This window comes from Vulpes lagopus, chromosome 2 (genome assembly GCF_018345385.1).
Source record: "Vulpes lagopus strain Blue_001 chromosome 2, ASM1834538v1, whole genome shotgun sequence".
Classification (NCBI taxonomy): domain Eukaryota; kingdom Metazoa; phylum Chordata; class Mammalia; order Carnivora; family Canidae; genus Vulpes; species Vulpes lagopus.
The window spans coordinates 94,686,225-94,703,218 of NC_054825.1; the positions used below are offsets into that span (position 1 = coordinate 94,686,225).

General features: G+C 41.8%; 1 protein-coding gene across 3 annotated transcripts in view; it reads left to right on the forward strand.

Annotated features, from left to right (window-relative positions):
• Positions 1-15,522, forward strand: part of GRM1 (glutamate metabotropic receptor 1) — a 387,183-nt gene extending 371,661 nt beyond the window's left edge. The window contains exon 8 of one of the 3 annotated variants that reach the window (XM_041735611.1): positions 14,552-15,522. In XM_041735611.1, the coding sequence (XP_041591545.1) occupies positions 14,552-15,464 (913 nt within the window). In that variant the 3' untranslated portion in view covers positions 15,465-15,522. Of the gene's footprint in view, positions 1-6,544; positions 6,628-14,551 lie in introns of those variants that run through there. The other 2 variants (XM_041735625.1, XM_041735617.1) reach the window with 2 other exon arrangements.
• Positions 15,523-16,994: the final 1,472 nt, after the last annotated feature.

Genomic DNA, 16,994 nt, shown 5'->3' on the forward strand with positions numbered 1-16,994 from the left:
AACAAATCTGGTTGACAAATACAGAAATGATGATAGAATTATAATATTACCATTTTGCAGTTTTGTAATAAAATAATTGACCTTCATAATGATCATCAGTGATGCTAAAACCATTAGATGAAAAGCTGATGGAAAGTTTTATAATGTATGCATTAGGCTGACCACGCCTGAACCCACTGATCAATCCTAATGTGATTAATAGACAACCCAATTTATGTGCTTTTTGGTCTGGTATAATAGGGAGTAAACACTATCTCCAAAATTATATTCCATGCACAAGCAACCATCAATCTGATCAAACCCTCAGATCTAACTATCAATTTTTGGCAATATAGGTAACAGAGGAACACTTTAAATGATGCTTTAGGGACTCAACCAGTAAAATCTGTAATCTGGAAAGCTATCAGTATTTTTTCAACAAATAGCCTGCAAAAAAAGGGAAGGGAATATCTATAGATTAAGAAGGCTTAAGAGACTTACTTATCAATGAAATGTAATATGCAGATCTTGTTTGGATGCTGATTTGAAAATCAAAAGTAAAATAAAAACATATGAGACAAACAGAGAAATCCAAATAGTGATGTTAATATTAAACATTTAATACCAAATATCAAAGAATTAATATTAATATATTTTAGATATGATAATATTATTTTTCCTTTTATTATAAAAATGTGTGCTTATACACTGAATTACTTATGGATGAAAACATAACGATTTAGCTTTTCTTTAAAATAAATAAATGGTGATATGGATGAAACAAGATTCACACATATATTATTACTGAAACTGAGTAATAGGGATATGGGTATTCATTTTAGTATTTTCTCCATGTTTCTATATTTTTGAAATTTTTCATTATAAAAAGCCAATCTTAAAGATGTCTGAAAAAACATCAGAAAGAATATGAATTCTCATATACTAATGTAAATTGGGCAAGCACTTGGTAGAGCAATTTGGCCATATATAAGAAAGATGAATGCACACTCACAACAATCCCCAACTCTGCTTTTAGGTTCATATCTTAGAAAAAAATCTCCTATATCTCCCATATTTGTGTGCAAGAAGACATAATCTAGAATGTTTACTGCAGCATTGCTTCAAATAGCAAAATGTAGGAAACAACCTAAGTGGCCATCAGTAGGAGAATGGATTTTATTTGTGGTAGTGTGGTATGTATTCAGTTTAGTTTAAGTGACTGAACTAGAGCTATACCTATCAATGTAATACAAAATGAACAAAATAGGCAAATTGCTGACTGGAAATAGAGTGTGATGTTATGTATATAACATCTAATAACATACTAAACACTACCATATATTATTTGTTAGCACATATGAATATATATGTTGTAAAAGTATTAAAATATGACAAGTGACGATCCACTCATACCAAACTTTCCCTCAGAAAGGAAAGGATTAGTATTAAGAATACTAGATAGGGACGCCTGGGTGGCTCAGTGGTTGAGCGTCTGCCTTTGGCTCAGGGCGTGATCCCAGGGTCCTAGGATTGAGTCTGTGTTAGATTCCCTACAGGGAGCCTGCTTCTCCCTCTGCCTATGTCTCTACCTCTTTCTCTGTGTGTCTCTCATGAATAAATAAATAAAATATTAAAAAAATAATATGTAGAGGGCTTCACATATATCCTTAATGTTTTCAAAAGAACAGAAACTTTATATAAGGCAAATGTTTGCCTTAAGATATTTGCCAAAGATATTTGACAAATCTTTGGCAATTAAATTGAATTTTATTAGGTTATTCTCTGCAAGCTCTTATTAGCTTAGAAATCTTAATAATTAAAATTTATTTAAATTAGCAGTATTTTACACATCTGTGGAAAAACTGCACTGTGTGTTTATATAAAGAACATTAATGTACTATGTTACATATCCATGCCTAAAATGAAGAGTGGAAGAAATTACCGTTTACAAACGGCCTATGTAGACAATCAGAGCTCCACTCTCCACTCTGATAAACAAATGTTTAGAAATAAATATTTAAATTCAGATAATAGAAAAAAATGCACTTGGCTTTGGAAAGCAATTGGAGGCACAAATTATCCTATATTTATCTATAAGAAAAAAAAGATAGACCACACTCTGCTAAAATGGTCTTGAGTGGTTGCTGCCAATCTTTGTGATTACTTTGGACAGATGCCACATTATTATTTCCATGGTGAACTGACCATCTGGAATTGTATAGACCATTTTATCTCTGCTAAAAGTAGACTCACCTCCAAACCTATCATAGACATGCAACTTCAGACACAGACGGCTAACTTGTTCTGTACCTAGCTCTCACCTGCTCCTGCTACATCCACTCAATGTCACTAACATTGTCCCCACCCCCAACTTTATCCCCTACGATCTGAAGAGAAAACAGTTTATCATCTAGTAGAAGTTATTGAAATTCTTGAATAAGGAAAGTGGTTAGCATTCATAAGTAAAATGAAGTAAAGTTTGAGATACTGTGAATTAGTCTACTCTAAATTGCACTGGATTTAAAATATCTGGGTCTTTTGTCTGTGCTTTTGTCCCTCCATCTTTCAGAGGAGGGGTTTTAATAGTGATGTCTTAAGCTGGGATAGCTTTTTGCTATTTGGAAACTTTTCACATTTATTCTTTCAATAATCCTTTATGGATGAAAAAAAACCTGAGTCTAAAAGGGGCAAATACACAGTTGGAGAGTGCCTGGTTTCCTGGGCCCTTATCCAGCCATCTTATTGCTACACTACCATGGTGAAACTTGTTCGTAACAACTTCTCAAGTTCATGTGAAGGGTAATTCCTAGCATAGAAACTGACATATTAATGAACTACGGTAAAGAAAATAACACCTTAAAACAAAGTCATATGGGACTAAGTACACCCAAAAAGAGATGGTCTCTTATCAGACAAAGGAAGATTTGGACAATGAGAATAGATGGGAGAAACTATAACAAGCAGTGACTGCATGGAAAGAAAAGGAAAGGAAAGGAAAGAGAAAGGGGGAAGAAAAAAGGAAAATTAGAAGGGAAGAAGAGGGAAAAAAGAGCAAAAGAAAATAAATCAACTGAACTTTTTGAAGAAATTGAAGAGGAATCTTTCTTACTAAATTTCTGGGGTTTCTTTAAATCTACAATTTCTGCCAAAAGATTCAAGCACAGATTTGAGACTTATATTTGACAAGTCTCCATATGCTACATTTTCCCTCCAAGCTTTTACTCTGGCTTGCCGAATCTGTGGTTGGTTGAATATGTGGTTTTACAGTTGCTAAAAATACCCTGAAGTCAAGCTCCTCTCGTTTTTTTGTGCAGTTGATAAAATGGACACTCTGGCATCAGATTTTTTCAAGGCTTTGGCCTGTAACCTTTAATCAACCCCCCTTTCATAGAAGTAAGGTCCGTAGGCATAGATCATTTACATTTCACTTCAACACAAAGTGAGTCAGAGACTGAAGAAATGACACTATTAAGGAAATGCTATAATTTTTCAACTATTTCAAACAATAGTGAATTAAGGTGGCTTTGGGATACTGGGAGTTACTGTGTGGAGTTTGACTGTCAATGTGGTTGCCACCCCTGAAGGAACCCCAGAACTGTAATTCCAAGTCAGTGACACAGGCCACGGAGCCCCCATCCCAGTCCCCAGGAGATAGACATGCTATATGGTCCAGGCATGTCACACTCTGCACCTATGCTAATGTCAGCACGCCACGTCTCTGAGCTGTCAAAATGTTTCTCTGTACTTTTATCATCATACATATACCCAGCAGACAAGACCAGCTGCATCATTTGCACGGCCCAGTGCAAAAAGAAAACATGAGGCCCCTGGCTGAAAACACAGAGGGAAATGTTAAACAGACTATAATATAAAGTCTTGTCTTTTCTCCTGTGGTCTCTCTCTCAACCTGTCCTTATGTTTTTTGATTTGCCATTTAGTGCTGCACTCCTTTGCAGGGCAGGGGTGGGGGGAGGTTACTTGGGGGGCAAGTATATACCCGGCCAGGTGCCGAAGCCCCAATTCTGTGACTCCATGCAGGTGCAGCCCTCAGGCTGCCAAGTCCTCCTCCCACCAGTCTAGTCACTGGGCAGACACTACAGGGAAATTGAGCCGAGCATCTCCCCTTCTCACCTCTCTCCTACCCTGGCCCTTGGCAGACTGGTGACATCCAAGGATATTACAACAACAGCACGTGGACTAGAAAGAGCCTGCGTGGAGGATGGGTGAAAGGCTCACCCCTGTGGTGCCTGTCAAATGCACTGTGGCCCTGCTAATCCAAGGAGGGGGCGGCCAATCACCTCCTTGAGGTGTTATGCAGCAGCACATGCACTTGACCCTGATTTGATCTCCCTGTACTCATGCCCAGAGAGCCCTGCCAGTGGTGGAGAGTGGCAGTGATCCCTGGGCAGGGTCAGAGAGCGAAGACTCGTTGAGTCCCAGGGGGCACTAGTGAAGTCAGGAAGGCAGGACCCTATGGGTAAGCTGAGGTTCCAAGCCCCTAAGTGCATGTTCCATTTCCCCATCAAACATCACTTACAAAACACAAATTAAGTGATACAATGATTACAGATTCCAAAATGGTGAATATCACCCACTAAATCCCAAGTGCAGGCCCTTCTGATGAGGGACACATTGTACCTCTGTATTAGACACAGGGGCCTGAAGCCAGCCTGGGTGGGGTCCTGGCTTCCCAGTACCATTGGGCCAGGCCACACGTAGACTCTATCTACAGGTAGAATTAACTAGGAGATTCAAGGGACACAGACAGTTTAGCATGTAGCCAAATGCTTTGAGTCTATTTTTCTGCCTTCCTTCCTGAGAAATGAAGTTGTTTTATTATTTTGTAGGTTAAATGTTCTTTCTTACTGATAGTTTCATTTATATACTCCAATATCATACTTCTATCTCTGGTCATCTACTTCCTGATGTTTTCATTGTTGACATGATTTTTGTGATTTCAGGTGGGCATATTGAATGTCAGGGACATAATACTTCAGCAAGTTTAATAGCAAACATTGTCTCTTTGTCTATTTTTTAAATAAATAGATTATTGCAATAGTAACAAAGTTACACCAAGGTGTTTCAAGTTTTTATCTCTGGGCAGGGATTTCAAATTATTCTGGGTAGATCATGTACTTTGAAAATGGTTTATTGAATGTCCCAAACTTGGCAGAAATACAAATATTGATTAATTTTATTTTTTCTCTTTCACCTTTGACTTTTTCCCCACCTTCTACATTCAGATCAGATTCCTACATTGAAAAGCTATTCCAGTGTATTTTTGTCTCAAACCTCAAATTTACATCTCTCCTTCCTAGCATGTGCCAGGCCTCAGTCTAGAAGATGTGGAATGGGAAAGGGCATGGTCTGCTCCTGCAATGTCTCTGGCTCTTTCCTCTTCTGTTTCCCTTCCTCTGTCTGCTTTAATGGGGGGAAAAAAAGAGATAGGAAATACAGCAAAAGGTTTTGTCTTGCCTGTAGCTATTATAATCCTCTTCTGATTAACACTGGATAATTGGCACCAGGATCTTGGGGTAGGTAGCCAATGCTGATACATAGAGAGTATTTGTGAGTTTTTAGGGACCCCTTTAGGGGACTTCATCACTGAGAGTTCCTTAATATTGATATTTTCTCCAATTCAGCCAATCTCATCCATACCACCCACAGTACTTGCTGATGGTTCACCTTAGCATCTTGTTCCTGAAATTCTTGCTGATGGTTCACCTTAGCATCTTGTTCCTGAAATTCTTTTCTGTGGTTGGCAGCCATCTTATGTGGAGTGATAACAAGATGGCTTTATTCCACTACCTTCTGAAGTGCTGCCTAACTCATGGGAATCCTCACTTCAACAGAGGATGGTAAAAGGCCAACTGCCCATGGCTACCCCATTAGCCTTGCCATGACCAATCGATGCTCTTTTCCCCATATCCTATGTGCTGTTTAAGGAGAACTCTAACCAAGGAACGAGATGACTTCTCCCCAAGTGGCAGATCCCTCCAGTCTCTTGCCACTCCCCCTCTCTGCACCGTCAGATATATTCCATCTTGGGAGGGTCAAGAGATAAATGTGACCTGATAGGAAGTGAAACATAATATGAAGGAAAATTAGCAATGCAATTAAAATTCACAGTGTAAGACATAAACCCATGAACATCCTTTAAGAGAAGGGTGGTGAGTGGGAAGATTCAGCCTGCATCAGTGTGAGTGGAGGTGGAGCCCATTGCCATCAGGAAGAAAGGGATATGTCAAGAGTGGAGGGAAAGAGCTGATTTTGGACAGAAAGACACATGGCAGAAAAAGCATCTGCCACTTGGAAAGAGATGGTCCCATAAGGTAGAAGAAAGAATGCACTCCACTGATGTGGCTTTCAGAAATGAGCCTGGCAGTAAGAAACAGCCAGCCAGTGCAAGGAAGACACATGGGGGTGGAGATGACATGGAGAAAGGCTGAGGAGCCAGGCTAGGCTCTGGCCCAGACCCAGGCACCACCTGAGTGGTGTGATCACTATATCTGTACACGTGTATAACCACTCACTCACTGGGTGTCTTTTTCTTTTCAATCTTCAGGAAGAGGCAGCCAGAATTCTCGCCCACCCGCCAATGTCCGTCGGCACATGTGCAGCTTTGAAAACCCCCACACTGCAGTGAATGTGTAAGAGAAGCTGCATGGAAAATGTAGTGGTTTGCCCCTTGCTTTCTCTCTCCTGGGTTTTTCCACTTTCTAACATGGAAACAGATGTGGTGCATGCCATCAAGAATGAGGAACCATTTACGTGCCATGGTTTGCACGACTGCCTTAATTTGATTGTCCATCGTTCTTAAAAGGGCACTGTCAAGTTGTTAGCCTTTTTGCTTTTTTTAAGTTTCAATGCAAGACGCAACACTTTTTCTGATTCTGGAGATTCACTTTTGTTTGTGACTCCCACTCACAAGCTCGAAAGTGAATTTTCCCCCTTCATAAATTTGTCAGCTTTTCCTTGGCAAACAGAGCTCTTTCTTTGCTTTTCTTTTTTTTTCTTTTCTTTCTTTCTTTCTTTCTTTCTTTTTTTTTTTTTTTTTTTTTTTTTTTTTTTGCCTTTTTGCTGTTGCACAAATGTTTGAAATGATAACTGTCTGCATTAAAGTAAAAGCCATAACATGAACTTATGGAGAGTCCCATGATGTCACTTTGAGGGGGTGGGCGCTGACGTGAGCCTCTGCTGGGCACCTCCCACACCCTGGGGAGCACAGAACAAAAGTTTTGTGAGTCCCACGAAAAGAGAGTTTTATAAAAAATGAAATGCTGTTATTATTTCCCCAGAATTTTGAGCGTTTTTATCAGATTTTTGCCGTCTGATAAAAATGGTGCATGTTTGGTCCAATTTTTGACCTTTAGATCTTGACAGTGCCTTTTTAAGTTAACAAAAGAACATAGACCATGTTCAATTCATTGTGCATGGAGTCTGTGGTCATTTTCAGCTGTTCCTTTACAGCCCTTCAAACTCCTGGGAGAGTCAAAGGTACACATTCCTGCAGCAGGAGGGAGCCCACCAATAAGGTGTCTGTGGTTCGAATAGCTCTTCAGAGAGAAGAGCCCAATTTGTTCAAATGTTTGGTACTGAACCTGGCTGTGGAGGCCAATGTTTGAGGCTGTGGTGTCTCTTTTCTTCACTCAGTGGAGTGCATTGGGAAGTCTGTGTTCTGATATTCCCTTAAGAAGCCCAAACAAAGAGAACGTGGTCTCAAATCATACTGATTCTTTGAGGGAAAAATATAGCCAAGCCAGTATGTTTCAGGTACTGGTCAGGAGGCCCCTGCACATCCAAAGTGACTCTAGTTTGCTTGGATGCCTTCTCTATAATTTTCCCAAGTCAAGAGGCATTGAGCATTACTTGCAGCATGGGGTTGAGTGTGACCAAGGGCACAGCAAGGAGATCCTGATTATGACAACTGCTGGCTGCCTGTCAAAAGGGATTGATGGGAATAGTAGATGTGCTTGCCCTGCCATGACAGCAGGGCCAGAAAGGGAGGAGAGTCACCTAACATTTCATGACTTAAAGGTGAGTGCCTAAAAGCAAAAGCAAAGGCTCAAAAGTGGGTATATTCTTGGTAGGTGATGAAAGAAATGCAAGAATCAGCAAAGCTAGTAAGTTGGTTGTTAAGAATTCTCGGAATAGGATCTATTGAAGCTTTCTTTCAGGAGACTATAAAGGATCAGGAAAAGATTGAGAAGAGACTGGCTATTTTTAGCCTTGGTCGTCCCTCAACAAACAACAACAGAAAAGATATGTTCTCTCTATGACTTTCAGTTCCCACAGCTGTTGTGAACAATGGAGGCAAAGGACTAGTGATGGAGATAAAGCTGCCTACTGGACCGTTATGGCTAGATCCATCCTGCCTCTGAGGAATCTAGCCGTGTGGCTAGATCCATCCTGCCTCTGAGGAAAAATCCCAGCAGAGCAATGCAACTGCCCTGTGTTTCCCAGAACAGTGAGGACTCCAGGTTAGAGCTGAGGAACACTGAATGACTTGCTATTAAAAGCGCAGGTCTGGTAGCGTGGAGCATAGAAGACACGGTAATGCTTGACTTGAAGTTCCTTCAAAGCGAATGGAATCTAGACTCATCTTATACTTCCTGGAAGAATATAATTACAGCTGGTATACCTCTGCTAAAACAACACTCCTATACCAACATGAAGTCTTCAATAAACTTTGGCATGAGAATTTCTTTCCTCAGCCAGTAATCAGGATTAAGTTGAACCAATGGCCACATAAAATGTACTTGGAAAAAGTTTAGTAACCATCAAAATTCTACTCATTGGTTTGAAACAGACTTGTCAGTTTTCTCAAGACAGTAGATCCTAAGCCTAGGCAAAATTTATGGAGCATTCCCTACTTTTCTGGCTTTGGTGAGCTCATTTTATCTGTGGATCTTTTTCTTGATTGATTCACCGAAGAAAGCAGAAAGCTCAATAAAGGCAAACCGATTTCCTTCGTGTTGTCTTTTATCCATATCCGATAACCTGAACATATAGAATGTGATTCATCTAAAGGTCTTAAAAGGAGGGCTGTATATTTAGACTTTGAGCTATTGTAAATTTCAGCAAGCCAAGTGGTTCTCTGACCAGCTTATGATGTTAGAATCGGAGGAGAGAAAATTCACAGTGCTATTTTTTTTAAGACTGATACCCACAGAAGCTACCAAGTTACCGTGTAGTCGAAAAGCGTTTGTCTCCACTAACATTCAGAGATGTTCCACCTTAGTAGTGATGAGTCAAAAAGGTGAGGAATTTTAAGTATGTTCCCATAGGCTCCCAGAGATTGTATACTGAATATGCAGGTTTTTCTGGAAAGCTTTCAAAAGTGTAACTGGCATCAGTGGAAGTCCTTTGTACTGAAGACTAACTTGGCGTTGCCTGGGAAAACAAGAGTCTGACTCATCGGGCTTCAAATAGTTGCTGTGCCTGTGATTCTACAAGAATCACTACTCAGACTTCCTTCTGCTACCGGCTCCCTGAAGCAGGAAGAGGCGAGGCCTTTGGGCAGCACGTGTCTGGCATTCCTTTCTGGGTGTCTCAGTTGGGGCAGTACCAGACTTTTTTGAAAGGCCTTGTGTCCCCACCGTGGCTGCAAGGCCACAGCAGAACTGCCCACAAGTCTGTAGCTTTGGTTTATTTTCTGGATTTGGTAAACCATTCTCTCCATGCTGTGACTCAATGGCATTTCCTGTTTCCACTTTCATTTGCAGAGAAAACAAATGCTAATCTCTTCAGGTTTCAAGGAGTGAGTCTCCTCTCCTTAAGCAGAGGTCTTGCCTTGTCTGTGGGCTCTCTGGATGCCATCCTTATGTCTGTCGTGAAGCTATTAAGCCTCGTGGCAAAGACTTGAATTGGACATAAGGGAGACAGGTGCTGTGTAAGCTTCCCCCTCAGGCAGCTTGTGCAGGATGCTTCCCTCCTGATCTCAAACACCCACCCACTGTTATTCCCATTTTAGACCTCTCTGGAGCAGAGAGCAGTGTACCCTGCAGATGTAACTAGTACTTATTGAAACAAATAAAACAGACAAGATCACTCCTAATGCCAAAGATATACTAATCTGTTTACACCACCCACTTCGAACTATTCTCTAAAGTGCTGTAAATATTGGGTTTTCTGTTTGGGGGGATTGTTATACTTATCTAATGAGAGAAAAACCAAAGCAAGATCCCAAGCCTGTCGTAGCTGGCACGGCAGCCCCAGGCCTGCTTGGCTCTGCACACTCCCAGTATAGATCACCCTCTACATCCTGGTTCCTCTCCAGCCTAACAGCCATTTCCTCCAAAAACGTCTGTGTCGATAAATATATTTAGCCACCTGAGGTATTCACGCCAAATGCTACTGCATTTGATCTTCAAATATGAGATTGTTTTAGGCCCGATGTCTGTCTTCTGAAGTGAGAGCAGGAACATGGGGTGTTTTGCAGCAATTGTATGATGTTTCCAGATCAGGTTGTTTGCCTAAGACTTCTATTTAGGAAATCGAGTAAAATTAAATAATAGAAGAAATTGGTGGCTTGAAACAGAAGATATTAAAGTCTGGTATTGGGCAGCCCCAGTGGCCCAGCGGTTTGGTGCCGCCTTTGGCCCAGGGCGTGATCCTCGAGACCTGGGATCCAGTACCACATCTCCCTGCATGGAGCCTGCTTTTCCCTCTGCCTCTCTCTCTCTGTCTCTCATGAATAAATAAATAAATCTTTAAAAAATAAAGTCTGGTATTAAATAGAAGACTTATTTCATAATAATATTGAATTTTGATAATTTGCAATATTTCATACATTTTTCTCTTCTTAATATCATAGCAGTAGGTTCCCAGCCTTTTCAAGTAGGGTAATCCCTTTTCACACCAAAATGCTTATTAAACTTTCACTCAAATCCATGATAGTAATTGTACATTTTTTTTAGTAGCCGCTTGACCACAAAACACAAAAAAGCTTCTCAGAATTTAGCTACACTTGTGTCCAGCAGCACATTTTATCATATCATTTATATGTATTGAAAATAGTGTTTAATCTATCAAGACATAACACTGATTCAGCCTCAAAACACAGCTTACGGCATGTGTAGATTCATGGACCATTCAAGTTGTATACGGACCATACGTCGGAAACAACAAATTCAGGACTAAAGTTCGCGCTCCGTGCTGCAGCTTCTATTAGATGATACATTTCCTTCACTATCTCTGGTTTTTAGGAAGCAATTTATTTTGTCCTTGGTAAAAAGAGGTTAATCTAATTTTCTTAATCTGACAAATGCCCTGGGACATTAGAACTGTTTCCTAATTAAACAGTACTTTACAGCAAATCTAGAGCAAGACTCTGAGGGGAAGGAAAGCTGCAAATTTTGATGGCCAGTATAAAAATCTCCCGTTACAAAAACAAAAATAGTATTGGATTAAAACAGAACCAAGTGGTGATTTTTACCTACATGTAAGATGATTAATAATATCATTAACATAAGGAAGCACATGATTTAAAAAAGAGGCCCACGTAAGACCCTGGGAAGTGAGGAAAACAGCCCATGTGGGTGATTGAATGAGTGAGTAAGTGAAGTCAGTCCCAGGAATACAAGGATGCCTTTTTGGCAGCATAAATGGAGAATGGAGCAATGTTTTGTTGGGATATGTAAGGCTGGTGGTTAAGTAAGGTGTAGACTAGCTTTCAAGGGACTTATTTCTTAAATACACACACATACGCGCGCACACACACAACTAAATAAAGACACAAGGCATCTTTTTAGTTTAATGATTTTTAAAAAAATAAGCATTGAGAGGCAGGCATTAGGAGAAGGAAAATATATTTCCACTGTAATTAAAAGTGATGCAAATAAAAGGCTCCTGGATGGCTCGGTCTGTTGAGCATCTGATTACTGATTTCCACTTAGATCACGATTTCAGAGTGCTGGGATCTAGCTCCGAGTTGGGCTCCTTGCTCAGGGCGGAGTCTGCTGGTCTCTCTCCGTCCTCCTCTGCCCTTCTTCCCACTCACTGTCTCTCTCAAATAAAATCTTTTTTTAAAAAAGGGATGCAAATCATTGAGGTTGGATGGTACACTAAAACATATTTAAAAGGCAAGGCAAGAGGCAAATCAGTGGTTTTATACTTTCTGGAAGAGTCATAATGAGTGTATAAAGAGAGTGTGTGAGTAGAGTAGAGAGTGGAGGAAATTGAGAAAGAAGGAAGTGGGAGGTGAGCTTACCTAGAGTTTCAAACTCAGAAGAGGAACAGTGGATTGTGGTCTTGGTTGCTGGCTTGTTGACTATCCGTTCATGCTGGGAACACCAATTATCTGTTCTTTTGTTGGCTCAACTCAGAAGAAAGGTTGTCTAACAATGTGGAAACTGAAAAGTCAGTAATTCTGCATTTACAAGTACTTCCACATTCTCAGGGAATATATTAAGCATGTATTTCAAAGAAATATCAATTTTCATATAGTATTTTGGAGATGAGACTTTTCTTAAGCAACTAAAAATATAGCATATATGGGGCCCCTGGGTGTCTCAGTCAGCTGAGCATCCGACTCCTGGTTTCGGCTCAGGTGGTGATCTCAGGGTTGTGAGATCAAGCCCCCCAACCCTAGTGTTGGGCTCTGTGCTCAGTGGGGAGTCTGCTCAAGATTCTCCCTCTCCTTCTGCTTGCACACACACTCTCTCTCAAATATATATATATATATATATATATACATACATATATATATATGCTATACATTCTATGATATATATATATGTATAGAAATTATAAGATAGATAGAGGAACTACCTTTTCCCAAATAATGAGCAAAATTTTAAGTTTATATCTATTTTAGGACTCTTATATCCAGAATTTTCTATAATAGATATCAGAATTTCTGCAAGACTCTGTACTTATTTGACTCACTTCATTTTTCAAGATTATAATATATAAAATGTCAAAACATTACTGTCATCATAAATGCCACACATATAATTTTTGAAGTATTCATTCTTGTATTTTCAAAATGATTAAATGAACCATTATATTAACTATTGATCATTTCCTACATTTTTCCAAACAAAAGACCATGATATAGAATAGTCTATTTCACACATCCACCTAAGAAAAAAAAATGTTCCTTATCCCTATTCCTTTTACTGTCAAAAATGTGTTAACATTGTGCTACTTTTTCTGTTGTTTTCATGGATACAGTGAAAAAGCAAACTCAAAAAAAAAAAAAAAAAGAACCACATACACACAAGAAAAACGATTTCCTGATGTAAGTATTAACACTGCTGTTATTAATAGTATACTATGGTAAGGTACCACCATCTGCTAAAAGTTATACAGAAAGAAAGCTAAAAGTCCAAAAGTAATACCAGAGTTATTATAACATACAGAATAGAATTTGAATGATATACATAGTACATCCCTTTTCTTCCTCCACCTTCTCCTTCTTCTCTTTCTCCTCCTTTCTCTCCTCCTCCTCTCCTCCTTCCTCTTCTTCTCCTCCTCTTTCTTCTATTTGATTGGCTTTTTGATGGTCCCATGAAGATGAAAGTGTATAAAGTGGGAGTGCTGCTGGTACCCTAACATTTTTCTTCTCCAAAGCTCAATGAGGAAAAGACCAGGGAGGGATCTTTGTCTCCGTAACTTCTGCTTTCTCCGAATCTTAATTTCATCGCATTGTTGAAGGACTAAACCAGGGTCTGAGCATCTACATTTTGCTGGGCTTCCTGGTTCTCTGTCTTTCCAAACACACCTAGTTAAAATTCCCCAGTGGGGAAATCCCAGACTAGCTGCTCTGAATCAGGGCCTTTATGTGAATTGTGATCCATTGTGTGTGTCGGGAATAGTGTGCTGAAATAGAAAGAAAAGCATAAGTTATGAGACCCATAAGTGGAACATGGGTCTGGAATTTCTGTCATCTGCTTTTTTCTCTTCTGTACAGGTGCCATGTGTCTGACCCTGCTGCTCTGGTACCAGGAGATACCTGCCTATCAGAAAGGGTGACTGAGAGGGTATATTTTATAACCTCACAGGACAATGAGAGTGGCTTAATATGTGGGTTTTACTTTGTTCCAGGGACTAAGAGGAAAGGGAGGCAAGAGCTATGGTCATTATGTTCTGTTGTCCACGTGTAACTATAGTTTTACTTCTTATTCGTTTCCTCCATGCATTTTGGAATCTTTCAAAGGCTTGCACTGAGTGGCAGCGTTGGGATTACCTTAGGTGTAGGTGTGTGCGTGATAACTGTGAAATCTCAGACCTGAACGAAACTAGCTGCTTCTGCCACAGGCTGGCTTTTCTCCCCTCCGACTTCCTCAGGGTCGAAGTGTTCTGCCTTGTCTTGGGGTTGATGAAATCCCTGACCGCAGCTACAGAGGCAAGCTGCGGTCACCGGTCACCGCAGCTTTTGGCATTTGACCTTTAACAAGGGGAGGTTAAGGGTATGGAGGCCAGGCATACAGTCACCCGCCAGGGGGTGGGCGGTTGGGGTGGGGGTGGGGATCAAATTGTATTGAGCTGCGATTGGTATAATTTATAGGTATTTTCTCCTGTGTGCATGATATATCTGCAAATAAATCCATCTCTATTTTATTCATAGTTCTAATGGCAAGTCTGTGTCATGGTCTGAACCAGGTGGAAGACAGGTGCCCAAGGGACAGCACATGTGGCACCGCCTCTCTGTGCACGTGAAGACCAATGAGACGGCCTGCAACCAAACTGCCGTCATCAAGCCCCTCACTAAAAGTTACCAGGGCTCCGGCAAGAGCCTGACTTTTTCCGATACCAGCACCAAAACCCTTTACAACGTGGAGGAGGAGGATGCCCAGCCCGTGGGCTTCAGCCCTCCCAGCAGCCCCTCCATGGTGGTGCACCGCCGCGTGCCAACGGCTGTGAGCACCCCGCCTCTGCCACCCCACCTGACCACAGAGGAGACCCCCCTCTTCCTGGCAGACCCGGCCATCCCCAAGGGCTTGCCCCCTCCCCTCCAGCAGCCGCCGCAACCGCAGAAATCCCTGATGGACCAGCTGCAGGGAGTGGTCAACAATTTCAGCACCGGGATCCCGGATTTCAACGCGGTGCTGGCGGTGCCCGGGGGCCCGGGGAACGGGGTGCGCCCGCTGTACCCGCCCCCGGCGCCCCCGCAGCACCTGCAGATGCTCCCGCTGCAGCTGAGCACGTTCGGGGAGGAGCCCGCCTCCCCGCCGGCGGAGGACGAGGACGAGGACGACAGCGAGAGGTTTAAGCTCCTCCAGGAGTACCTGTACGAGCGCGAGGGGAACACGGAGGAGGACGAACTGGAGGAGGAGGACGACGAGCTGCAGGCGGCCTGCAAGCCCGCGCCCGAGGATTCGCCCGCTCTGACGCCACCGTCGCCCTTCCGCGACTCGGTGGCCTCGGGCAGCTCGGTGCCCAGCTCCCCCGTGTCCGAGTCGGTGCTCTGCACCCCTCCCAACGTGACCTACGCCTCGGTCATTCTGAGGGACTATAAGCAAAGCTCTTCCACCCTGTAGGAAGGAGGTGTCCACGTGGAAAAGCAAGAGAAACCAGGGAGCACCAGCACCTCCGGAGGTGTGCGGGCAGCTGCGAGGAGGAGGAGGAGGAGGAGGAGGAGGAGGAGGAGGAGGAGGAGGCGAAGTCAGCGGGAAAGGGAGCCACGCTGCTGCCTTAGGGAAGGCCAGAGGGAACTGTGCTCTGGGAGCCAATGAGGAACCAGGCGAGGATCCCGATTCTTGAATTATTCAAAAGCCTTCTCTGGGAAGAAAGGGAATTCTGACAAAGCACAATCCCATATAGCATACAACCCTCACCGCATAAATTAATAAACAAACAAATAAATCAACAGACATCATCTCCTTTGTTGGACAATTGTGCATAGATACACGCGCCCACACACACTTGGCCAGCTTGAAAAGAGCCAGTCCAGGGGGACCCGCCGGGTGAATCCGTAGTTGACATCATGGTAGTCATGGTAGCCCTAGTGTGATGGAGCCAGACAGCAGGTGGGTGAAGGAGGGGCAGGTGTGCAACCACCCATGGTCCGGCAGCTCATTTTTCTCTACCCCTTTTCCTTAATGGTCTTCGGGAGCTCGGGAACTGGCCCAAACAGGGGCTTCTGTTCACCCATTGCACCTGATCCAGAGCCAGGCTTGTCACGCTTGGAAAGAAACGGTATGGACACCCTGCTGCTTTATGTGATTTCTCTCTATTTAGGAAAACAGGAATCAGAGCTAAAGCATCACCAAAAAGTGCTTCGTCGGGAGTGCGAAGGGAGGATGGAGTGAGAAGCAGGACACCGTGGAAGGGTGAGGCGGTGAACACAATCAGCACAAATTAGGTTCCATATTTGATACTCGCTTATTGGTGATTTTGGAAAGAAGTAGAACAAGAGATAATTTTGAGAGTGGCAGAAGATGTTTTGTGGATTATCTTGTGTTTGTGCCAAGGGGGCTCTTCTCTGCCCTTCAATTAAAGAGAACACACCATGTGGCAAAATTGTTACATTACATTTACTGTAGCAAATAATATTACCAGTTGAACTTCTAAGATGCTGTATGTGTATCTGGTGCCATTGTTTCTCCAATGTACTACAGAAACGAACCCATCTTCCAACTTAATGGTGTACTCATAGCAACTATTACTGGTTCAATGACAAATAATTCTTTCCTCCTGTCATCAAAGTCCCTGTAACTAGTATGTAAATGTGTTTCTGTGTCCTTGTATACATGTGATAATAAAATTTGTGCAATGTAATGTCAGTGTAACTGCAACTAGAAGGTTGTCTTTCCAATAGAGTATAGATATTTTTATGTTCAAATAATGTTTTATATATTGTCACCAATATCTACAGAAACTCTTTGAAGGTTTGAGTGCTGTGGTCCAATGGTTTTCATACGATGCTCAGATGGTCCTTCCTCTTCTTCTAAGAGGGAACTTACTTTTCAGATATTTTATGATGTGGAACATGTAATTAATGAAATGGCTTGAAAATTTATCATATTTAAAATTCATTAAAAAACTGTGGGTAACAATAAAGAGGTACA